Source organism: Cucumis melo, chromosome 1 (assembly GCF_025177605.1).
Source record: "Cucumis melo cultivar AY chromosome 1, USDA_Cmelo_AY_1.0, whole genome shotgun sequence".
Lineage (NCBI taxonomy): Eukaryota > Viridiplantae > Streptophyta > Magnoliopsida > Cucurbitales > Cucurbitaceae > Cucumis > Cucumis melo.
Genome location: NC_066857.1, coordinates 1269184 through 1295364, shown reverse-complemented (window position 1 = coordinate 1295364; position 26181 = coordinate 1269184). Strand labels below are relative to the sequence as shown.

Here is a 26181-nt window from a genome sequence, read left to right as displayed (position 1 = left end):
TTTAATCATCTTTTCAAAAAGCCAACAAATATTTAAACGTAACAATTTCGAAAAGAAATAAAAGTGCATATCATCCTAATAAAACTATATACGTAACATATTTGATATACGATCATTTACATTTAGATCTAATCATTTTTAATTTTTAGTACATGTCTAGTTAAACTATATTTTTAATTATTTTGGTATTTATTTATATTTGTCTATCTATCATTTATTTATTTTTTTACTTATATTTGGTTATCCTAATTTAAAGGACGTAAAAAAGGAAAGAGGAAAAGAAGAAAACAAAGAAATAGTAGAAAGGAGGGAGACAATGAAAAATTGCAGCAAATAAGAGAAAAAACAAAAAAAAAAATCTGAAATATTTAAAAAATATTTAATTTCGTGGTTTTGTTACACGGGCCCGTTTGTTACATTTGTGAAAATTACCCTTAATTTAAAGTGGTTTTATATCTTTAAGAATTGTTGTTTTATAGGAAAATTGATAAAGAAAATAGTAAAATTGACAAAATATTTATAAAATATAATAAATTTCAAACTTTATTAATCATAGACATTGACTACTTTCATCAATGATACTAATAGACGGTATATAAGTATATATTATATGTCGTAAATGTTTTAGTTTATTTTGTCACATTTAAAAATGTTATTATTTTATAATTATTTTTTATATCAAAAATTAGACAGTATAAAAGTATATGTTATATGTTGTAAGTATTTTAGTTTATTTTGTCATATTTAGAAATATCGTGTAATTAATAGAATTGCACATGAATTCGTGACAATACCCATACATATAATTCTTTTTTCATATGTTTATCTAGTTTTCACATCAATCTTTTCAACTATCAAAATAAAACTAAAAAAAATTAAAAAACTCGCAAAATTCTAAAATCAAAATCTCTTTAAAATATAATAAAATAATAAATAACCATGTAAAAAAATAATTATAAATATCTCTCAACTTTGAACTTTGATATTTGTATCAAAAGAAAAATACACCTAAATTTTCAAAACATAAAACTCTGATTAATTCAATAAATCTAAACAAATATGTATCAAAGAGTTTAATTATCTATCAAATAATTTAGCTATGTGTTATCCACAACTCTAAAATCATATAACTAAACTTAGTAAGAATTTGTAAGAGATTATTGCTTAGATTTCCAATTGAGATCTTAATATGGAAAAATATTAAAATTTAGTAACAACAGCGGAATATATTTAGGAATAGAATGAGATTTTTTTAAAAGAAAAAAGAGAAATTTGGTCTTATAAAAGCAAAAAAGGGAAATGCACCAGCCGGGAATCGAACCCGGGTCTGTACCGTGGCAGGGTACTATTCTACCACTAGACCACTGGTGCTCGTTGGGTTTGTGGCCAATTAATTATTGTAACTATATACTAATATATATAGTTAACAATATCGTAATTGACCTATAGCTCACATTCTCAGTGTAGATATATTTATGTCCACCTGATATAATCTATCATGGTTAGTAAGTCAACCAATTGGCCTTATAATATAAGGCGTACTCTCGTTTAGTGTATTGGATTTTTAGTTTATAATGAACAAATCTCTTGTTGAAGAACAATACCTTAATGATGACTTTGTTGAATGATAAAACAAGATCGTTTTAACGTTCACAGATCACGAGTTTTAGAACATAAAAACTCAACACTTTCTTCCGTTGTTTTTTTGGTGTTTCAGGCTTTTTTTTTTTTTTTTTGTCTATTGCTTTTACCTTTTTCAGATTTTGTCCTTAGATCATGTAGAGGAAGATCAATTGTCAAAACTAAAAACAAAGAGAACGTAAGTATTTACGAATTAGTTTACATCCAATATCGCTTTACGAGAGATCGGACTCATGAACGTAATGTTTTAAAAAGTAAGAGTAAACCTACATACTTCACATGACAATTATCTCTTTTTTAGAAAATGGGTTATTTAGGAAAAAGTTTTTAGTTTTTGGGTTAGTTCACAAAATTTCTTTTAAGTGATACTAATTTGTAATTTGCAGTTATGTTTTGTGTTCTTAATACACTGTCTCTAATGGTAGAATTCATCAAGAGTGAAGGGATCCAATGTGTGTAAAAATTATGGAAGGATCGAATTTAATGGCCTATCTTCAACCTGGTCCCTCAACTTGGCTTTTTTCTTCACAATCGGAATCTCTTTTTCACTTCCTTTCCCGGGAATATTGAATTCCATTCTTCTTACTTCTGTTAGCTTCATCGGAACCAATGGCGGTTTCTTATCCCAAGCTCCCATTGCGGGAACTGGGAAACACTGGCCTCAAAACCAGCAGTGTCGGCTTTGGTGCTTCCCCTCTAGGCAGCGTCTTCAGCCCCGTTTCCGAGGAGGATGCCGTCGCCGCCGTTCGTGAAGCATTCCGTCTCGGCATCAACTTCTTTGACACCTCCCCGTATTGAATTCATTGATGATTTTGTTTGTTTACCCGATTTTTTATATTACTTTTGTTTTTGTGTGTTGAGATTGGTTTGGGTAAGTGGACGTTGTTAACAAATGTCAAAGCTGCAACCTTGTTAAGTTTGATGTCCAATTGGATGTTGTTGAAAGTTTAGGGTTTAGGTATCTATATTATATCATTCGTTTTTATATGTTTAATTCATTAGTAAAGATACTTTAAGCTTGTTTAGTTATTTTCTACATGATTTAATGGATTAATTATGTGATTTACTAATGTCTGGCTCTAGTACTCAATCTGGGTTTGCTTCTTCTACTACATGCATGTAGGTACTATGGAAGGAACTTATCAGAAAAGATGCTTGGTAAGGGACTGAAAGCTCTAGGAGTTCCAAGGAGTGAGTATATAGTGTCAACAAAGTGTGGGAGATATGGCGAGGGTTTTGATTTCAGTGCTGAGAGGGTGACAAGGAGCATTGATGAGAGTTTGGCTAGGCTACAACTAGATTATGTCGATATACTGCATTGCCATGATATTGAATTTGGATCTCTTGATCAGGTGTGTAAATGCGTTTTTCAGGAACTTACTGGACCGTTTGGGGGAAGGGTTGAGTTATGGAGGGTTAATGTTATGATAAAACTAGTGTTATGATAAATCTAGTTTTAACATAACATGTGTTTGGGAGAATAGGTAGTTTTATGATAAGATGTGTTTGGTGGAAGGGTTTAAAAAGGTAGTTTTGTGGGGGAGTTGAAGAAATAGAGTTACGGGGAGTTGAAAAAGGTTTAAGAAGAAGGAAAGAGAGGGAAGAGGGGTTATGATAACCCTAAAACAAGGGTTATGATAACCCTAAAACAAGGGTTATGATAACCCTAAAACAAGGGTTATGATAACCCTAAAACAAGGGTTATGATAACCCTAAAACAAGGGTTATGATAACCCTTCTCTCAAACAAGATTGAGTTACCATAACCCAACCCAATAGTGATGACCCTTGGGACAAACGGCCCCTAATACGGTCATACGACCTTCTGTTTTATAGGTTGTACTACTTTATCCTTGAGTTCTAAATAGTTATAACGTGGTTATTATTGTTATACTTTAAAATAAAAAGGTAGATCTTAAACCGCCTAAGTTTATTTCAGATTGTGAACGAGACGATTCCTGCACTTCAAAAGCTAAAAGAAGCTGGGAAGACTCGTTTCCTTGGTATTACAGGATTACCGTTGGAAATATTTACGTATGTGCTTGATCGAGTACCACCTGGAACCATTGATGTGATTCTTTCATATTGTCACTACAGTATTAATGATTCAACATTGTTAGATTTACTACCTTACTTGAAGAGTAAGGGAGTTGGAATAATCAGTGCTTCTCCTCTAGCAATGGGCCTTCTAACCGATCAAGGTCCCCCAGAATGGCACCCAGCTTCACCGGAATTAAAGGTCAAGTTCCTCAACCCTTTTCTTTTATTAGCTTGGAACTTGAATCGTCAAACTTAAAAGCCTGAACAGGGAAATCACGTTCAGTTGACTAGTTTCATCATTCATGTAAGACGCATTTGTTTGGTGGATTGCATTTCTCGTTCGTTACTCTGATGGGTCGTGGATCCCACTATGGGAATTTGATCTCATGAAATGAAAATAATTTCTAGGTATTTATTATAGGATGCTATAATGACTAATTTGTTCGACCGTACCAGCTAATCCAAAACCATTTGTTCTAGTGCTATGATTTTATCTTTTATTTGTCCTACTCTTGCTTTGTTTGAGCTTTTGCTTTACATTGGAAAATAAAATTGTTCTGTTATTTAAACTCCAACAGTCTGCATGTCAAGCTGCGGCTGATCATTGTAGAAAGAAGGGAAGAAATATTACAAAGTTAGCCATCCAATACAGTCTGGTGAACAAAGATATTTCAACGGTGCTGGTTGGCATGAACTCTGTCAGACAGGTTTCTCTCAATAATCTCATTGTTTGGTATTCTCTTTCAATATTACTTTCGAGGGAAAAATACCCTTTTGGTCCTTAGGTTTTAGGTATAGTTTCTATTTGGTTCTTATGTTTCAAAATTAAACGCTATTGTCCTTGAAATTTCAATAATGCTTAATTTTAGTCCTTAAATTAACGGAACTGTTAGTGCCTTACGGAAGGCTGACTAAGATGATGACTTAATTAGTTCTAAACAAAAATATATTTGATGATGTGGCTAATTTAATATTTGATAGGACAAAAATTATTTAAAAAAAAAAGAATAAATATATAAATAAAAGTAAAAGTAAAAGAAAACCAAAAGTTGGTTCATCTTCTTAGCCTACTCATTGGCGAAGACATCGTAATTTTCCTTTAGAGAAGAAAGTCTTTAATGGTTTATGGAGGATTAAGATTCCAAAGAAAGTCTAGTTTTTTTCCTAATAAGTTTTGCTTGGTCATGTGAACACATTTGATAAGATTATAAAAAAGATGCCATCGTTCATGGGTCCTTTTTGTTGTATCCTTTGTCAGACAGCAAAGGAAAACTTGGATCACCTTCTAAGAAGCGTCAATTTGCGAGTTTTGCTTGGAATGATTCTTTCAGGAGTTCAATATTTCACTGGCTCAGTAGACAGATGTTCGGTTGATGATTAGGGAGTTCTTCCTCATCCGCCCTTCGAAGAGAAAGGGTGTTTTCTATTGTTAGTGGGGTTGTGTACATTGTCAGGGGACTTTTGAGGGGAGAGGAACAATAGTGTGTTTCAAAACGTGGAGAGTGGTCTTTGGTGAGATTTCATGCTTTTCTTTGGGCTTCAATTTCGAAGGCTTTTTTGTAATTATGCCCTAGACAATATCTTACTTAGCTGGAAACCCTTCCTTTAGTGGGATTTTGTGTGGGCTTGGTTTTTGTATATGCCCTTTGTATTCTTTCATTTTTTCTCTCAATGAAAGCAGTTGAAGGGTCGTGAGGTTTTTAGAACGGACATTTGTTAGGGAATACAAATTTAATTAGGGAGAATAATTTCAATTCCAAAGAAGTGATGGAAAAGAAACCTAAGTACTATTTCGTCTTTCATTTCCATCTTCCTTTTGTCGATCTGTGAATCCCCATTTTGATTGACCTTGACCGGTCTAGGCAAACTGCTAATGCAGCTGTGGCCCCTTGAATCCTCCTTGAGACCTGGGAGAATAAGAGCTTGCATAAGCTCTCTGGATTCTATGGGGAACCGTAGCCAAGTGGCTAAGGCATAAGTCTGCAAAACTTCTCTTCGTTGGTTTCTGGCTAGTCTTCCTTTACTTATGGAGATTAAAGGTTATAGAAGAAGAATCAAGAGGGCAAGACAGGAATGTTACTTGACTGAGAAATCATATAAACAGTAGTGGACAAGTTGTTGCATATACGCTATATTCTATTCCTACTAACCATATCAGCAGATATCTTTCATTGCAAGACTGTAAAGGAGAGGAAGAAGTCTCGACTGAAAAGATGAGGGAGGACATCTCAAACTAAAATGTCTAAGGTGATAGCTTAATGATAAAATGTCTAAGGCACTGATCGAGATGTCCATTCATATTGGTACTGATAGCTTAATGATAACTTAATGATAATCTTTATCCGATGTCCATTCATATTGGTACTGATCAAGATTTTAGCAGATATGCAAAATTGGTTAGAAAGAGAACCAAGGAGAGACAAATTGGAGTTTTCTGTTGATACGGATTATGTCTGCCCATTTGGCCATTCCTTTTTATTTTTTGCCTATAAAGTTGGAGTCCCGGTTGTTAATTTGAATACTACTAGTAACCTTATTTTTAGAATTATAATTTTCATCCTATATTCCTACCTAGAATGTTAAAACCCTACAAATTATTATATGGCCAAATATTACAAAGTTGGAGATTGGTGAGATTAGTTGAGGCGTGCTTAAGTTAGTTTAAATCCTCACGAATATTTATCTCTACAATTTTAGTTTCCAAACTAGTTGCTAAGTCAGTTGTGTTAAATATATTCTAAAACTTGGAATCAGGTGGAGGAAAACGTAGCTGCTGCTGAAGAACTTGCCACATTTGGGAGGGATGAGGAAACTCTGTCGGAGGTTGAAGCTATCCTTAACCCTGTCAAGAATCAGACATGGCCAAGTGGAATCCAAAACAGCTGATATTTAAGTCGCTGCTGCTTGGTATGTGTAACATTTTTTTCTTTTAATAAAGAATCATCGAACAGAAAAAAAAAAAAAAAAAAAAAGAATATAAAAGCAACTATCAGGTATAACATTTTCGTATCTATGTAGATGAACCGTTGTATTTAACTTGATTCGAACTATCAATTGGGAGCTCCATTCTCATATGTAGACATTTATTAGATAAGTCCGGCATCATTTCACAGACTTGGAGGCATGTCCAATTTTCCTCTAATCCCATATCTCCCCGTTGCAGTTTTGTTTTATGATTTTAACTGAATGGTTGGTTTATGAGGTAATTCCTTTCCTCGTTATAATGCCTGTGAAAGTTGAGAGACGCCTCATACATAGCTCGGCTAATTTGATGATTGATTAGTGTTTAATAATTTTGTCCTGTTTGGTCAGCTAGAAAAGGGATAAATAAAAGCATACTGTTTTGGTTCCTTTTCACCTTTGCCTGTTCTGTTTTCTACTAGGATATCATCAAAGCACTGAGGATTCGTTTGAAAGAGTTGATTGTTTTGGATTTTCTTTCGGTACGATAATAATTACGAGGTGGAGATCAAATCTTCAAACTCTTGGAAATAAAATCATGTCAACTCTTGGAAATAAGATCCTGTCAAGTATCGTTGAATTAAGCTCATGAAAACTTTCATGATTCGAATTGTTCAAATTGTAAATTTTTTTAATCCAAACGTCTCTTGTTGAGAGATTTGTGTGAATAAGACATCTTGGTCTTTGTCGACTCCTAAACTCTTTTTCTATGAAGGGAAATGAAGAGAATTTATAGACAAATTTTGTATTTAGGTTTGGGTGGTTCCAAGGAATGCATCTAAAGGGAAAGTTTTACATAAATATTTGTGCTAGAGCATGTTTATATGGAAAGCTTAGTCCTTGAAGTTTGTATTTATTGGTTCTTGAACTTTCAAAACCGTTGATAGTTTTATGAAGATTCCTAACAAATTCAATGTTTTGAAAAATTAATTGGTCTATTAGATAATTTGGGTTTTTTTTTAATACAATAATTGCAAGGATGAGAATTGAATGTCTACCTGGAGGAAGTTTGTTGATTATCTTCAATCTAAATTTAATTTTGATAAATTTCATGTTTAATTATATCATAAAATTATGTTTTTGCTATGAAAATTAACGTCTTATTGATTGAAGAAAAATTTGGATCACTAAGTTACTCTCTGTTTGCTTGAGTGAATTCCACATTCTTTCACTTCCTTCCATCTTTGATTCGAGTAGAAATCAGCAAATCACACATTTTCATAGTTTGCATATTTAATAAATCAAAACTTTTAATTTAAAAATTGTCTCAAATTTATATGGTCTATGAAGTTCCTCAAAATTAGAATAACATTCTTCTATTTACTATTTTTTTCAGTAAAGCTTATTTATTTCATCGTAGGATTTATTTTCAAATATAGCAACAATTTGACCATGATTTATGATCATGTTCTTTTATTTTTTCTATCATGCTAGATTTTCAACTCTTGATTTTCAACTCTTATACAAGGTCTTCAAGAACTCTTAAGTTGAATAAGTGATTTAAAAGAAAATAGTTACGTGTTGATAGGAAGCAGGAATTTCACACTAACATTAAACGATTGATAATATTGTTACTTAAACCAAATGTCTATTAACTATTCCAAATCATTCTCGAACATACCATAGTTTACTGCAAGCAGAGGATCAAAGCCAGTATGATGCTTACAAAAAAAGAAATGAAATGGCCAAAATGAAATTCAACCAAATGGATTAAGGAACAGACATAGAACTAGAAGAACATAAAATAGTGACAAAACGGGATCATCAGATGAGAACTACAAAGTTGAAATTGTCACAAATGTGGCATATCAAACACATGAGACAGATTGTTGCAACGCAACTGCAACTGCCCCAATTCATATATCTTCAGTGATATTTTGTTAATGAAACCATGATTCCTATGATCTAAGAGAACTTGGAGTTTCAAGCTCAGCAGGTGACAGTTAATGACTAACTATGACAAATCTCTAAGAAGTTATATGGTCAAAATAAGCATATGCATTTACAAAAACGAACACGATGCACCTGTGGAATGCACAAAAATTGGAAGGTTGGACTTGTTGCTTGTAACAATGGAGGATGTATGGATGAGTCTCAAGTCCTGCAAGAGAGGCACGACCAAGAAGATGGCTACTCAAATTAGTCTATAGTATATACAAGTTTCAATATCGTTAAAACTAATATTAAAAACAAAGCAAAGGCATGCATGTGCCTAGTCTACTAGTTTTAACTTCAAACTTTGTAGGCCAATTGGTAGATGAGGCCGGTTGTGTATGTTTAGGCTGTAAATTATGTGGAATTATGAGGTTAATTTTTTTTTTCCTAGTGCTCAAGCTTGCTCGTCCACACCTTAAGAAATCTCACAGGAGAACCTGTTTAATCCTACAACATATGGGTGTCATGAGATGTCAATTCGTAAATAGGTGAGTCCTTCGTTAAACCCACGGCCTTTATTAACCCACGATGTTTAGGTATTGAAATTATATCACTACAACCCCGTTCGATAACCATTTGACCTTTTGTTTTTTAATTTTAAAAATTATGTTTGTCACCTTCTCATTTCCCTATTAAGATTTTCATCTTTATCAAAGAAACATCTAGGGGCCCAAAGATTTTTATCTTTATCAAAGAAACATCTAGGGGGCTTTGGGCCCCAACATCAAGTGGGTGTAGTGGGCTTATTATCCTATTTAATTATAATAGTTAGTTGTTCCAACAATTATAACCTACACCTACAGTTAACTACAATATTACGATTTCAAATGTCTCTTTGTTATATTGCTTACTATCTCCTACCCATTCTATCTTTGCCCTTTGTTACACTGTTTACTATTTCCTACCTTAACTATAATTAGCTTGCATCCGAATACAAACTATAATTGATTGATTATAATAACTACTAACTATAACAACCAACTCAACCCCTACAAGGTTAGTCAAATTCCAAAAACAAAAACAAGTTTTTAAAAACAATATTTTTAAATTGGCTTGGTTTTTCAGCACAATGCGTAGGAAGTGAATAGAGAAATCCATTGGTCAAAGAACTATATTTAAAAGCTTACTTTTTAAAAAACATAAAAATCCAATGGAGCCTAAATATAAGCAAGTTTTGTGGGGAATCTTTCAAGCATAGTTAGACAATATGAAGAAAAATCAAAACAAGGAAGAAATGCAGAAACCTAGACATGGTAAATAGATTCACACCATTGAATTCGATGCTTCATTAGTTAGCGTAGATGGGCAGTGAGGAGAAACATTGATAATGGGACAGGATTTTGAAGAAAGATGGCATAGTAATCAGAGTGAAATCCAAACTAAGGTCTTGTGAAATCCAAACTAAGGGATGATAACTTATTGCTTTCACTAAAATGAGACCTTCAGTAACAGCTACTTGGTCGAGTGTATGAGGAAAAGCAGAAAAGCACAGAAAATTAACATAAAAACTATGAATCATTAGAGGAGACATGAGGTCTTGAAACGTACTCTGATAATTCATTCATCTGTTAGTGTTGCTGTTGTTTCTCCAAAAAGAGAGACGAGGAAGTTGTGAAATTAGAGACTCCACAACCCTTCCAGGCCCTGTTTTATGTGTTGAATCTTTTCCATCAACTTGGAGATCAGCATCCTTCCAAAACTTTATCACATGAAGACTCTCTTCTTCAGTTGATCTCTGCACAACAATTCTACTAGCATATCCTTTTTCTCTCATTTGAAGACATATCTGAAAGGGATTATTTGCTGTAAGAGTAACCATGTACAACCAGCCTTTATCAGACAAAAGAACATCAGCAACAGGCAATATCCTGTCAATGACACTGCGACCATTTTCCCCTCCCGCCCAAGCAGAAGCAATTCCATCCTGACCCACTTCGTCTTCTGGGGTTGGAACATAGGGTGGATTCACAACCAACACATCAACTGATCCAGCCAGTCGCTTCTCCAAACCAGATGCAAGGTCAGTGCATACCAACTCTGCATGAAGCCCATGTGCTTCTAGAGTCTCCTGAGTGACTCTAATTGCATGAGGATTGATGTCTGTAGCAATATAATGGGTTGCAGAAGCTTCCTTTCCCAGAATAAGAGCAAGCGATGTTATAACATAGCCACTACCACAACCAAATTCCAAGCACAATGTTGGATTATGATTTAACAATTTAACTCGATCAGCTAACAGTGCATCAACCAAAGCAAACGAATCATCACAGGGTTCATAAACCTCACGATGAGAACTCACTAGGTGAATTTGTGCAGTTCTAAAAGAGGACATGTGCCGGACCTGTCATGAAAATATGAACATTAAGAAAATTGTCTACTAATACGTGTGCGGGTCTATGTGTGCACTATAAGAAACAGTTGTTTCCAAAAGAGAACACCACCAAAAAACTGATGCAAGAAGTGAAACCCAAATCCAAGCAAGGGAGATAGCTGAGTGTACTCTCGCTCTAATCTAAGAATGAAAACGTGTGAATGAAACCCCAAACAAGATTGACAAATAATAATGAAGAAAGAAAAGCCCTCTCTATATCATTCTCTGCATGTAATAATGGAGAAGAATGGAGGAAGGGGATCAATTATCAGAAATGATTCTGCTGATTAATAGGAAAAAGGGGGTGGCTGGTGAAGGAATGAAACAATCTAATCTATAAGAACTATTAATTTTTTTTCTTGAAAAAAACAATCACAACTTCTGAGTTCTACAAATCTCTATAGTTCTTTCCTCAGATAGTTCCCGGGCAATCATCAAGCAACACCCACAATTTCATGCTAGTATATGTTCCTATAGAGTGGGATCAAAACCTTCACTTCAATCAGCAATGGGGCAACGATTTCTCAATTTTAAAAGAACATAAGACAAAAGACAGATAAAACAAGTCAAGAAGTAAAACGGAACCAAAATTAACGAGAAAAAATCACAACAAAAAGACCCCTGGATTCAATATCTTTCAAGAACATGAACCAAACGACTCAATTCGAATTCCAGAACATGAGCAAAAAGCAGCAGTCACATAAAATTGTACACAAACAAATTTCACTTCAGGAAAAAAGAAAAAAAGAAAGAGAGAGAGAGAGAGAGAAAAAAAAAAAGAAGAAGAAGTTGGTGGAATTCAGGGATTAAGCCCAAAATCAATACCAATGGAAAGAGAGAACTTGAATTCAAAAGAAAGTTAAAGAAATGGAAACAATACCAGGAAAGGAGAAAACTGCTGTGAGGAAATGAGAAACCAACCGAAAGACCGAAGAGAGTGATTAATGGTCGGCGATGGGAAGCAAGGAGTAGTATCGAGGAAGATTGAGTGTTGGACCGGCAAAGAAAAGCTGCAGCAAAGAGACACATACAATGGGGAAAGGAGAAGATATCTTGGGGTGGGGGAAAGTGATGGGTAAGGAAATTGGGTTTTTCATGTAGCGATTGGGGCGGAGCATTTCAACCTCCAACTAAAATATATAGTTCAATTTTTGTTAAATTACAATATTACCTTTAAAAAGATTATATTAAACCACAATTTTTTTTTAAAAAAAATATTTAAGTATACAATAAAATATCTATGTAATATGTCAAAATAAATTATTATTTTGTTATATTTAAAAATAACTTTGATTTTAATAAAATCATAAAGATGGACAACTCTATCGTTACAAAACATGTGATAGTTGATTTTATTTGTAGTACATGAACTTGCATCAAGTTTTAACTAGTAATGTATACTACACCATTACAGTAGATGAGTAATATTGTACACGAACATCATTTAATTACTTAATATTATCATTTGGGGAACTTACTTTCATGATAGTATTTATGTATTTATTAATTTTGAAAGATCTACTGTAATATGATACAATTTAATTTAGACGATGGTTATATTTAGTCTAAAGCATGACGTATGAAAGTAAGAATCCAAACATCACCAAATAAGTTTAACTCAATGATAATCAATATTATGACATTCTTCCTTCTAAGAATAAAAACTATCCAAAGAAAAAGTAAACAAACTGATCTTTTGTCGGTATTGCCTTGGCCATTGTAGCCACAGAATCTGATTCTCTTCCAACCAACTTAATTTTGTAGGTAATATAGTTCACCTCGTGTAGAAAATATTTGTCAATAGACAAAGACGAGTTCATGTGCAAGAAGTAATAAGGGCTTTCAATCAACACCAAAATAAAACCACAAAAGCAATGTGCAACCATAATAGAGAAACAAGATAGGAGATTCTAATCTCATGTGTGAAATTAGAGCTTCCAAGTTACATGAGAACTGTACCAAATGAATTTTACAGTCAGTTGTTGCTTCATTATTTGGTAATCAACTTATAAAAATATCTTTCTATGACCTTTCATTTCTATCCTATTTCAGGGCTTACATTGTCAGTTAGACAGCATGGACATTCTAATTCATTCATACGTGTATATCAACAACAGAAGGATTTCGAACAACGCCGTTGGCCAATAATCAGCTCCAAGAGGATTTGAAGATGCCAAGTCCAGGCTTGTGACTAATATAGGTAAAACTGTGCAATGGAGATCAATCTAACTGACAGCTCGTTGTAATGGAGGCCAAGCAATCTCGTCGTCTGTATAGCCTTGAATGAGGAAATCAGAGCAATTCTTTCGACATCCATGATTATATGGATTCCGAAATTTCCCATCTGGACCACGAAGATAACCATAGCGAATGGCATTTGACAGTTCATTAGTGGTGATATTTCGTGCTACCTGCATCAATGAATCATCCTTCTATCAATATTAGTATACTAAGTTGGGAAATGACGTAAACCCATGATAATGTTAAGTATCTAAAACATTTCATGATTGCTAGTTGAGCTCATGGTGTTTAGTTCCTCGTATTGTTCACTTTTCCAGCTTTTTGCAAACTTTTCTAACGAAGATTTATGCTTGACTTGGAATGTTTTTGTTTTTCCGACACAGTTCTTATGTTTAGCTGTAGCAGGGCTAGTCATGTTTTACTTTGTGTCATTGTGTCTTGGGCATAGCATTAGTCCTTTAACGATATTTCAACAAGTTTGTTTCATTTTTTTAGAAAAACAAAGATAAAGTTGAAAGGTTTGAATGCGTAGCCATTGGGAGTGTTCAACCTCTAATCTATTGCTTTGGATACTATCTGGTAACGATTTCTATTGGAACACCTAGTCCTGGCTACAATCAGATTGCTCAGCCCTTGAGGAAATCAAACAACGACTAATATATGCTAATTCCATGAAAACCTAACGGCATTAACATATGGTTCAGTCACAAAACTTAAACAGGAAAAAGGTGGATGATATCGGACAATTAATCATTCAAACAAAGTAACGAGTTTTCCCTTTAATATATATGAGCATACTTTTCAAGTTTATACCCGCCATGTCAACTGTATGACCCTACAACATTTGGTTGCCAATAAACTAAGATTTTAATAATACTCTAGATAAGTGATCATTGTGGGATTACTCCCTTTCTTTAAAGTCCCTATGTACTTTTTTGCACACAATAACATGCCAACCCATTGTGGTTATAACGGAGTTTCTTATTAATTCTAATCTCCTAAGAATACACTGCATGGTTCTTTGGTGACATATTGAGAAACTAGACCGCAGGTTCCTTCAAAACTCAATCCAGTAGGCTGAGAGTTACTAAGTGTGTGGCTAAGAATGTTTAGAGTAAAAAGTTATAATAGTCCGATCCTATCAAGAACCCAAGAGGTTCAATACGTCCTCAAATATAGGTGGTCTCAGAAGAAGCCAGAAACAGATATGCAACTACGAAGACTATATAGTCTATATCTTGATATGGAAAATTGAGCCAGTGTGTAAATTATCTAAACATTTCAAATCTTATAGTTTGGATTCCCTTTTGACCAATTGGAGATGTCTTTTGTAACTCCAATGATTCCCCGCTTCTTCCCCTCTCTTTGTAATTTCATATATCAATGAAATCGTTTCTTATTAACAAAAGAAAAAAAAGCTACGATGGTTTTGACAATTACCTGAGACGCCTGAGCTACGGTCAAAGTTGTGGCAGCAATAAATATAATAGCATCCAGAAAAAGAAACGTAATGATTCCAGGATAATGAACCACCACATGATGAAACCAAGTTTCTCCAGTTGGCAATGCTGAAGGCACTGTAAATATTCCTGCAATAGAAGGGAAAGTTCATATCAATTTCAAAAGAAAAAAAGTGAAGACTTATGAACTGGTATCATTCACTTGTCTCGAATGGCATACTTTGTATGGCAATATAGCCAGAAAGGAATGATGTCAAAGTTCCCAAGCAGATGAAAACAAAAAAGTCCCGTTTATTCCTCTGCAAGAGCATCAGAAAAAATTAAAAAGAATAAAGTTGTCAGGTAATTAGAAAAAAAAATAACAAGGGAAATTTCATAAGCATTCTAATTAATAAGGATAAGAGTGACACGGAAGTTTATAGTCCGAATGTGTCTCTTAGATAATCTATTATACAAATAATATGATGACTATTCTATGAAAAAAAACATAACATAATAATTAGAACAATCTGTGCAGCATTCTCCCTTAATTCATCTAGTTGTCCGTATAACTTGGAGAACAAGATCCACAAAAAAATAACACATTAAAGATCAAAATTAAGAACAAGCACAACTTCTCACCTTCCCCACACAATTAGATATCCACGGACAATGATGGTCAAACTGTTCCACACATCTGTTACAAGTAGGACAGTGCTTCGAACGAACGGGTCTAATTATCTGAAGGAAACGTAATAATGTTAACTTAGATCACCAGAGAGAACGTTTTCATCAATTACACCACAAATTATGTTCTTTAAAATATCATTTAATATCAAAGGGTTTCTGAGATAAACCTTGCATGTGGGGCATAGTTGAGACCAATTCCCCACCCACACTGAAGAATTGTTGAGATCAATGCTCAACAAAGGATCCTAAAAATGCAAAATATTCATTTATGAAATAAAAAGTAATAAGATGAAAGAACCAGTTTTCTGCTAAAAGATGACAACAAAAGAAGAGTAGAAGAGAAATAAATGGAAGCACGCTTGCGAACACACATTGGGGGTGGGGAAATTTTGTCTCTGGAAGGTAAAAGTTAAGTGATACCCACGTTCTTTTCTTTTCAAGCATGGAAGACAAATCAAAGAAGATCAAATTTTCCTATAGGAAATTGCCAACAAGGCCATTAATACCAAAGACGTTCTCCAAAGGACAAAGCCACATTTGGCCATCTCCACTGGCTGGTGTTCTTTGGCAAGATTGATGGTGAATCATAAAGCCACTTATTCATTCATTGTACATTTGCATTGAAAATATGATTTAGCATATGTGGAGCTTTTGGATGGTCTTTGATTTTTCCTAGAGATGTGAAATATCTTCTTAGCATTCTATTGCTGTACCACCCCTTCACACTGCCAAGGCTTTAATGCAGATGCATCTCACCCATACTTTCTTTAGTGTTCTTTGGAAGGAAAGAAAACAAAGAACCTTTTTTGATAAACAGCATCCCTTTATGTGGTCTTTGATCTTCTCATTTACTATGCTATTTTTTGGTGTAAAAGAGAAACACTGAAATTCCTCAAACAGAGACACATATACCTCTGTATTGGTAGGATTCAACTCTCCGGGTCTTTTTATATATCCTGGATCTTTGCTGCACATAATAGTAAAAATTATCATTTTTTTTCCTAAGCTGAGGAACAATTTCATTAATCATGATTAAAGATTATAAAAAAGGACACAGTATCCTATCCTTGCTATGAACCAAAAATACTACAAATTGCTACCATTGCTGCTGATCTGACTCAAAAAACTAGTCACGGCAGTTGGCAGAGTAAACATATAAAGGGAAAAAAAGAAAAAGGAACCAGGTCCGTTGTCTTGATACTTAAGATTTAACAGAGTTCACCTCAGAGAGGGAGTTCCATGAACCTCTCAAGAGTTTAATGAAATGTGAGGAGCAAAATCAATATCTTCTAGAAGATTTTTTTAAATCTAGACCATATTTAGAACCCTTTCTTACATGTATTGAATTGTAGCTTTTTTTAATCAATGTATTGAAATGCTGTTAGCTTCTCATTAAACATGAGAGTTTTAACCTTTTATGATTTCATTATATTTTTTTTGGTGGTGGAATCTGGGGCTTTTACTTTGGTGGTCTATTGTTTAGCACAGCATCTTTGTTTTTCAAGATCATTGTTCATCAGTTTCCCCTGGCTCCTCCCTCCTTCAGTCTCGTTTGCTCAAAACTCATCATTCTTGGCCTTTATTTAAGTGTTTCGTTTGGATTTTTTTTTTTTTTTTTTGGTTCTTTGAAAAGGATTTATATTTGTTTGAACTGTTATTATTTCTTTTTATTTGTTCATTTTTTCATAAAGGTTTGAATCTTTGGAGCAAAAAGTTTTCTCGAGATCATTCATTGTATTTCAGTATTATTGTCTATTTTTGGGTTACTTTGTTACTCTCCTCTCGTGAGGGCTACTGTGAAGAGTAAAAAAACTTGTGTCACCATTATGATGTAAATAGGACATGTAATGTAATTGCAATCAATTTCTTTAATCTTTAGAATTTAACATACTTTTATAACTGAGTCATTCAGGGAATACAATTCTAAGAATTACTCGTATAAATTATGAACCCTTTAGAGAACGGATCAATCAAGTTACATGGGAAGTAAGATAGACTGCAAAAGAGTGGCCCCAATTACCTTAACATGAAAGGGAGAAAAATGGAGACTATTTAAAGGTTTGATTGACAAATGTCATGTCACCATTATCGTGGGATGAGCACGATAGACCGAAAAACCGACCGACTGAGGGTCGGTCAGTGTCGGTTTGGAAAAAAACAAAATTAGAAATTTTCTAAAAAAATATTTTAAAGAGATTGGTTTGAACATTTACCAGACCAACTATAGTCAGTTCGGTGGTGGTTTGGTCGAAAAACGACCCCAACCGACCATTGCACACCCCTGACCATTATGATGTATTGATGTTCATAGGTTGTATAATTGCAATCAATTTCTTTAACTGTTTAAATTTAACATAACTTTATAACAGACTCATTCTGAGAAAAATAATAAGAATTCATACATCACATAAATTATGAAACCCCCTAGAGAACAGATCAAATAAGTTAGATAGAGAATGAGTACGTGCCATAGAGATTAGGGAATTACCTACTACATCTATAAAACATTAACAAAGAAACAAATGCCAAACAGAGGGCAGTCCACGCCCAAAGCCCAATAACAGCAGTAACCTTCGCAAGATTTGGGCCTACAGTCAATAATAAGTCAGACATAATCTCCAAGTAGCAATTTTTAATGAAAAGATAACTTGGTGAAGCACCTGCAAGAACTGAGTTGATGAAGAGGATCACCAGAATAATGATGACACATAGTAAAATAGGAGCATAACCAAAATTTCCAATATTCCAAGTACAAAATTTTGCTCCCAAGTGGCTGCGATGCGTCCGTTGTGCTTTAGACTATAAAAAATCAAAACACCCAATATCATATCAGCTTGAATATGATCTAAACAAGACAATAAAACTTCATTATCAAAAGCATGGGGCACATTATTGTTTGGTAACATACGAGGATATGAGCAATTTGCCGATGACCTTTATCAGTTGCAAGTTGAAAAGGTGTGTAACCGGCACTGTCTTTGATCAACAATTCTTTCTTTGTTCCTGCATGCACAAGAACAGTGCATGCCTCCACGTTTCCTCCTATTGCAGCCCAATGCAAAGGGGTACAGCCTAAGCACAAAGCAAAGAAAAACTTGATAAAATCTAGGACAAAATAATTAGATGAATCAAGATGCACAATTAAATATTTAAATAATTAGCATGTCCTCTACCATAAATTGAACAATCTGATGGAGTGATAAGAATATCACTATAAGCGCAATGAGTTATTGTTATCCAGCGCAAAGCCAACCGCTGATTGGCCTTAGTTTTCTTTCTCGACAGTTACATTCATTTAAAGTATTTCTTACTCAATAACTGAACCTAAATTTTAATGTAAAACAACGCTTCAGAAAATTATGTCACATCTTTGAAGCCGTAATGCTGAAAGAGGGATGCAAACTGGAAACTTTATCATATTATAAAGAAATAAATAAAGAAAAAAGAATGCACAAAGAATGCACATGGGGAAAGCACGGAAAAGAAGTACAGAGTATATGATGACTAAGGACACAATTAGAAATAGATGTGATAGCTTTTCATCTCCTTTTTTGTGGACATGTCAGACACTGAATGTACAAAATATAGCCATCACTACCACAAAACTTTCTGAGCTTAAAATTTGAGAATGCAAATTTCTTCTTCTATACCAGGAAGATGATCACACTGGAAATGACACCAGTAAAAATTGAAAAACTAGAGACCATCAAATAACAGCGGTCCAAATGCAGAAATGAATGTGTAGTATACCTTCTTTATCTTGTCTTTCTTGGCTTGCATCTCTGAATAAAAGAAGTCTAATTGTATCTGCAAATCCTTTGTATGCAGCCCTGATTGAAACCATGAGATGAACTTTCGTTCTAAAGCTTCTAGATATCATTTAAATGAAGGGAAAAACAAAAGAAACCATGAGAAGCTAAAATGTATACTTATCATTGCGCTGGGGGAGAAGACCACAAATATAACATTGATAAAGAGAAGATATTATTACGACAACCCTTTACCTTCACTTAATCAATTTGTTTAGGTGAACAAGAGAATACATAACTTTTTACACAATTCAAATGGTCAGAAAATTAAAGTCAAGCCTGAATGTGAAAGAATCAATTATTTGATACAGCCGAGGGCATTTGACATCTTTTTACAGTTAAGTCAAAATTTTCTTCTAGGAGAGATAATTCAAGAAATGTCGAATTCAAAAGCTCAAAAGTCCACATACGAATATACGATGTTAAATGATCTTATGGAAAATCCTTTCGGTCATAATTACAAAAAATAAGTTATCCTTAGTTTCCAGAGGTTGTCACTGAATTATATTCCCCACTAACCAATGATGAATATTCCCTACATTAATCTTTGCCAAGTGACATTAAACAAAAATCAGCAAGAAATTGTAAAACTGCTAAATATTATAATATTTCTATTTAACATATTTAAAGATGCATGCATGTATGTATAGTAACTCAGTTACGACAATTACCTAGCATACCTTCAATGGTGGACTTGGGAAAGAAGAGAGAATAAATAAATAAATAATCCTTTCTTACTAAATAACTCAACTTATTTGACATGTCGTGACTATTTCCCCCTCTTGGTATCATATGTGTTCTCATCAGGCTGAATCTCCAATCCACTTGTTTTTCCACTGCTCATTTGCCATACTTTAGTGGGGAGCCTGCTTTTGTATGGCCTTTTACTTGCCCTAATTCCATCTCCAATTGGCTTCTCTATTGATGGGCCATCCTTTTGGGGGTACAAAGAAATTGGTTTGGTTGGCTCTCATGCGTGCTTTCTTTTGGAGCTTACAGAGAGAAAGGAATAGAGGACTTTTTCATGAACTTTTCTACCTCTCCTCATTTTATGGAATTGGTTGTCTACTGCTTTTCCTTGGTGTAAAACAGTGCGCCTTGTACTCACTTTAGTTTATCTTTTCTTGTCAGTAATTGGCATTCTCTTATGCAATCATCTTTTGTTGTAAGGGGTTTTCCCCTTATTTCATTTATCAATGAAATGTTTCTTTTTACCAAAAACAAAATTTGACATCTATCTGTGACAAAGGTCTGGAAGACTTACTTAAACCATCCCAGTTTTAACTACAGATGTCAGAGGCTAAAAAGGAGGGGAAAATGGATGTTATCAATCTCCATATTTCCATACAATTAATTGCTTAGTTCAAATGAATAAACAATATACAGAGCATCTATTATCTAAATCCAAAGTCTCGGGACATACCAATGAAGAGGACTCCTCCCTTCATTATCAGGAACATCAAAGTCAGCATGGAATTTGGCAACAATGTGATTCAAGAATGCAGTTTGTCCGTATTGAGCAGCAACATGAACTGCCTACATTTCAGGCCAAGATGTCCACGTAATGAACTAATTCAGTCAAAAGTTACGCAGAAAATTTAAGAAAAATGATGTTGAATAAAAAATAAAAAACTATTAAAAAAAAGAAGAAAAAAAAAAACAAATCAAAGGAACGAGGAAGAGTAAAGGATAATGAATGAAGTCAGCAATCCATCACGAAGAAGAATGAAGTTACAATATATATACAGAATGATTTCTTAATGCAATAAAATGATATGCATTAAGATGATGAAAATGGACAAAACAATTTTTCTCTGTTAGTGACTTAATGTATATTATGAGAACCCAAACTCTGATCAAGTAATATCATGGAAACCATAAATTTTCCTTGCAAACACATTCTGAACGGGCAACAACTTAATGTAAGCCATCTACATTAGTAGATAGGACTCAACTTGGGAAAGTAACTAGTACTCTAAATAAGTTGGGTGTTTGGCTAAACAAATAAATCATGAGATGATATCATATAGTGAACAGTTCTACAGTTTTAAATATGAAACTCACAAAATATCGGAGATCCTCTCATTAGCAATGACATTAACTCATACTCCACTAGATTTGACACTAAAGATCCTCTACACTAAAATTTAAAATATTAATATCTTGAATAATGAATGGAAATACATCAGGTGCAGTTGGCTAGTGCGTAGCTCTCATAGTTTAATAGAAATACATCAAGCTCAGCTCTACGTAAAAGAACAGCCTAAGGTTGTCCTCCCATCATCATCAATATCTGACCAAATCAAAAGTTGCTAAATATTTAAAGTTACCCGATACCCATTTATATCAGCTGCCTCCACTCGAGCTCCATTCAGCAGGAGGACATCTGCAGCCATGATTGAACCCCGAACAGCTGCCCAGTGAAGTGCTGTCTGCTGCAATTTGTCACAGGAATTAACGTCTGCTCCATGCTGATAAAAACAAAAAAATCGTCAAAACTTCAGTAGAGAACAGACATAATCAAAATAGTACATTCTAGACAGACATAATATCATTTCAATCAAGCGGGAAAAAAGAATTCAAAAAACCTCAATGATGTACTGGACGATATCAGAGAAGTTGTTTAGAGCAGCCCATTGCAGAGCATAGTACCCGTTGGAATCAGGAATCAAAAGTGAAGCTCCATGGTCTTCAACGAAACTCCTCACTTTCTGGAAGTCCCCATAAGCAGAAGCAGAGTAAACGTCCACGATGGCAACTTCATTGTTTGTCTGAGATCTTGAGTTGGGTGATGCTACGACCTCAATCTCAGACGAAGCCATGGAAGGAAAAACTTCAGGTGACAAATCCCAAGGTAGGACCAGTGAGATAGCTGAATGCACTCTAAAATACCAAGGAAAGTAACTAAGAGTGAAAATGTAAGTTGGATATCCGAAAACAAGCAAAAAAAACAAGAACATGAACATGAACAACAACAACACCCCTCTGCAGAACCTTCTCTGCATGGTACAAAGATGGAGAAGGATGGGGGAGAGGAGTTAATAATCAAAATAGTACATCACCATCCAACCATAAAATCTATCAGGGTTGGCAGAGGATAACAGAAGGAATCCACAGTTTAATAGAAAAGAGGAAAATGCAGAATAGAACAATTTTTAATATCCATTAAAACTTGTATTGGCATTTCCAATCATATCACTTTGTAAATGGCTCCCAAGTAATCTTCCAGGAATTCCAGCAAAGATTAAGTAGTGTTCAGTGAAATAAGTGCATATTCCTAAAGCTTCCATCAAAACCTTCATTAACCAATTTTTTACCTAAGGCAACAACTTGCATTGAGAAAAAATATGAAGAATACAAGGGCATACAAAAGAGAACAAGCCCACACAAATAGCCCAACTAAAGGAAGGTGTTCCAACTAAGTAAAATGTTACCAAGGAAATAATAACAAAAGAGCATCGAAACCGAAGCACAAAGGGACATGACCAAACCTTTTTTTTTTAATGAAAGCAACAACTTCCATTGAAAAAAAATGAAGGAATATAAGGGCATACAAATAAACTAGCCCAACAAAACAAACCCCATTAAAGAAAGAGGGGCCAACTAAGTAAAATATTGCCTATGGAATAGTTACAAAAGTTCTCTGAAATTGAAGCCCAAAGAGACACGTGAAATCTAACCAAAGACCAAATCTCACTATGCCCCCTCTCCCTATCCCAAAAAACCCAACCATTTCTCTCGCCCCAAATATCCCAAATAACAGCACACACCCCAACAAGCCATAAAAAAACCCCTTTGTCTTTGAAGGGCGGATGGAGGAGGAACATTACTAGAAAAGCTAACACCAAACTCCGGAAGGAAAAAGCTCCACACGACCTTCACAAACTAGCACTCCCAAAAAAAATGATCAAAATCTTCCTCCGCCTTCTGACAAAGCATGCAACAAAAAGGCCTAAAAGCGAAGTTCTCCTCCTAACAAGCCTATCAACGGTATTAACCCGACCAAGCAAGACTTGCCAGATAAAAAACCTAACTTTCTTAAGAACCTTAGTCCTCTAGACCACATAAAAAACCGACTCCTTAGGGTGAGCGGGATCCAACAATAGACTAAACAGAGACTTACAAGTGAATCCCCGACGAGGATTAGGGTTACAAACACGAACATCCCTTCTCCCCTCTCTAAAAGAGCATCTCTCAAGCAAAGAAAGAAAAGAGGTCACCTCCGTTATTTCCCTATTGGTCAAATTACAACAAAACCCGAAAGTAAAAGACATGAAATTCTCAGATCCCACCAAAAGATCTGAAACACTACAATTTGTGGAAGAGGATTATTGAAAGCAATAAAAATACGAAATACTGACTTACTTGGAAACTCGATAACTGAAAAAAATCACGATATTTTTGTTCTTATTATTTTCTGATAAATTACAATAGGTACAATGAAGGAGAATAAATAGAATACACAATGAGATAAAAAAGGAAAAGATTTAAGGTAAATCTCCCATAATCTCCCTACGGTCCAAGCCCACTAATTCTAACAAGGATAAATGATCTGATGCGAAAAAATCGAATAGAGGAAATTCTCCCCCACCCACTAGTCCTCCCAAAAGAAAGTGTCCTTACCATCCCCCACAAAACAACAAGTAAACTCCGAAAAGGTAGGGAGTTTGAAAGAAATATCTTTCTAAGGATTTCAGAAAGTGCCTTTAACCCCTTTCGTTGTCCACTCAAAAGGATGGGAACCATGCTTACTCACAATAATCCTATGCAATAAAGAATCAGGTTCAAGATAAAAGCATCAAAGTCACTTTGCCAACAAAGCTCTATTACAGATTCTAAGATTACCAATCCCTAATTCCCCCTAACTCACAAGGCCCCCCACCACCTCCCAACTCACCAGATGGGAGCCGTGACCTTCATCCACCCCCTCCCATAGAAAATCTTTCATTTATTTTTCAATGCTCTTATACACCAAGCCAGGGGCCCTGAACAACGAAAGATAAAAAGCGGGATACCACACATCACAGATCTAATTAGATTTTATCTACCAGCTTTAAAGAAGAACCCTTTCTTCCACACCGCCAATCTCTTACGAATTTTTTCACAAATAGGATTCCAATAGGACATAGCTCTCGAATTACCCCAGAGGGAGCCCAAGATAAAACGACGGGAAAGAACCAACCTTGCAATCAAACACCTCCACCCCACCTTTGTAACTTTGCATGGTCAGAATTAATACAAAAAAAAAAGTGCACTTGCTTCTATTGATTTTCAGCCCCAACATTTCTTTAAAGAACGCAACCGTATGGTTGAGGATGAGGAGAGACTCCTCTTTTCCAGAACAAAATAACATTGTATCATCAGAAAATTGGAGGTGGGATAAGTAACTTCATTTCTGCCGATCTTAAAAGGCTCAATGATATTTCCTTCAGCACCTTTACTTATCAGCCGACTTAAGACATCCACAACAAGTAAGAAAAGAAATGGGGAGACCAAACATGTCCTTTTTCCTACCTCTCAACATCCTATCATTCCTCTCCCCCTAAATATCCATTAACACAGCACATACCCCAACAAGCCATAAAAAAACAACATTTCTCTCTAAAAGACGAATAGAGGAGGAACTCCTCGATTGCCAAACAAACGCTCCTTTATCCACCAACACTAACATCAAAATCCTATAGAAAACAACTCCACAAAGCCTGCGCAGCAATCCCAAAGGAAATGATCCAGGTCTTCCTCCCCCTTCCGACAAAAAAACAGCAAAAAGGCCCAACAAGCGAGCTCGTCCTCCTAGTAATCCTATCATTGGTGTCCACACGACCAAGCAGGACTAGCCAAATAAAAAAAATGACTTTCTTTGGACCCTTAATCCTCCAAACCACTCAAAAACTGACTTCCCAATGAGGGAGGGATCCAGCAACAAATCGACTTTCTATTTTTCTTTTAACCAAATTTTCAGTTTAATCAGATAAAGCAAGTCAAAAAGTAGAACGAATTCAAATTAATAAGGACAAGTGACAAAAAATACTCCTCAATTCGATTTAATCCGAACCAATCAACCAAATCAGACTATTAAATTCAGCACACAAGCAAAAACCAACAGCCACATAAATTTAACACAGCCCAGTTACATTTCGAATTCTGGGTGATCGAAAAAATCACCAGAACAAAGCAAAGTTCCCGAAAATCAATCAGAAGGGTAAGCAAACAATTGAATTCTAAGGAAAGAGGTAGAAATGGATACAAACCAAGGAAAGAACGAGGGGTAGTTAAACTTCCTGCGAGGAAATGGAAAACCCAATTGGCTAAATGCTGTGAGGATAACAAAGGAGAGTGGCACGGGAGAAAATTAGAGAGCTGCTATGGAATTCTTGAAAGCCTGCTTTAAGTGAAGACTAATGAAGAAGGGTCGAGACGAAGTAAGCAGTGGAATTGACGGAATGTTTCTAAAAGAGGAAAAAGAAAAACTAAATTACACCTTTTCTTTTAACAACTAAATTACATATTTAGAACTTAGGCCATGTTTACATTAATCAATCAATGTTAATCAAGCTTAATTTGATTAAGATCGTTGTTGTTTACCCTCTATCAAATAGTGTATTAGAGAGGATCATCAATTTAATTAAGTTTGACAAGTAGATTCAAACCGTATGAAAATAAACAATACTAGTGAATTTTATTGCGATTGCATCGGTTCAAAGTAAACACAATTGGATCTCTTCTTTGATACATGAATGTAAACCTATTCCAATTAGAATGATTTTGAGTATGGATTAGTAAAAGTGACATGTATATTTAAATCTCTTCAAACTGCATGAATTTAGTTTCGATTACGTTGGCAAAATGGTTCGATTTTCCTATTTTAGTGGTTGACGAGCAAATAGTATGAAAAAAGAGTAAAAGAGAAAGATCGAAGGAAGATAAAGATCTAAAGTGAATTTTGTAAAATATTAAAACTATTTATAAAATTTATCAAAATCTGTAGAATTTTATTTTTTATTATAAAAAAAATTTCAATTCATAAGAATTCCCCTTCAAAAAAAAAATATTTC

The 26181-nt window shown here is 34.7% G+C and overlaps 3 protein-coding genes across 6 annotated transcripts; 1 reads left to right on the top strand and 2 right to left on the bottom strand.

Annotated features, from left to right (window-relative positions):
- Positions 1-2034: 2034 nt before the first annotated feature.
- Positions 2035-7493, top strand: LOC103495364 (L-galactose dehydrogenase). 2 transcript variants are annotated; one of them, XM_008456890.3, is made up of 6 exons: positions 2043-2432; positions 2765-2993; positions 3580-3879; positions 4259-4387; positions 6435-6587; positions 7064-7493. In XM_008456890.3, the coding sequence occupies exons 1-5, from the start codon at positions 2251-2253 to the stop codon at positions 6564-6566; spliced, it is 972 nt and encodes a 323-aa protein (XP_008455112.1). In that variant the 5' UTR covers positions 2043-2250; the 3' UTR covers positions 6567-6587; positions 7064-7493. The 2 variants fall into 2 exon arrangements, with proteins under 2 accessions (XP_016901755.1, XP_008455112.1); XM_017046266.2 differs by lacking the exon at positions 7064-7493 and having other exon boundaries at positions 2035-2432; positions 6435-6794.
- Positions 7494-8386: 893 nt separating this feature from the next.
- Positions 8387-12067, bottom strand: LOC103495363 (uncharacterized). Of its 2 annotated transcripts, none has more exons than XM_051083780.1 (3): positions 11828-12067; positions 10125-10917; positions 8387-8771 (listed from the first exon to the last, which is right to left on the bottom strand). In XM_051083780.1, exon 2 carries the CDS (start codon positions 10906-10908, stop codon positions 10138-10140), a length of 771 nt encoding a protein of 256 aa, XP_050939737.1. In that variant the 5' UTR covers positions 10909-10917; positions 11828-12067; the 3' UTR covers positions 8387-8771; positions 10125-10137. The 2 variants fall into 2 exon arrangements, with proteins under 2 accessions (XP_050939737.1, XP_008455111.1); XM_008456889.3 differs by having other exon boundaries at positions 8387-8742; positions 11828-12066.
- Positions 12068-12807: 740 nt separating this feature from the next.
- Positions 12808-25563, bottom strand: LOC103495362 (probable protein S-acyltransferase 23). 2 transcript variants are annotated; one of them, XM_008456888.3, is made up of 14 exons: positions 25378-25563; positions 21715-22009; positions 21457-21597; positions 20550-20662; positions 19068-19147; positions 18226-18389; positions 17978-18116; positions 17806-17905; positions 16230-16284; positions 15485-15562; positions 15270-15368; positions 14869-14947; positions 14629-14777; positions 12808-13358 (listed from the first exon to the last, which is right to left on the bottom strand). In XM_008456888.3, the coding sequence occupies exons 2-14, from the start codon at positions 21946-21948 to the stop codon at positions 13173-13175; spliced, it is 1617 nt and encodes a 538-aa protein (XP_008455110.2). In that variant the 5' UTR covers positions 21949-22009; positions 25378-25563; the 3' UTR covers positions 12808-13172. The 2 variants fall into 2 exon arrangements, with proteins under 2 accessions (XP_008455110.2, XP_016901741.2); XM_017046252.2 differs by lacking the exon at positions 25378-25563 and having other exon boundaries at positions 21779-21927.
- Between the last annotated feature and the right edge of the window lie 618 nt (positions 25564-26181).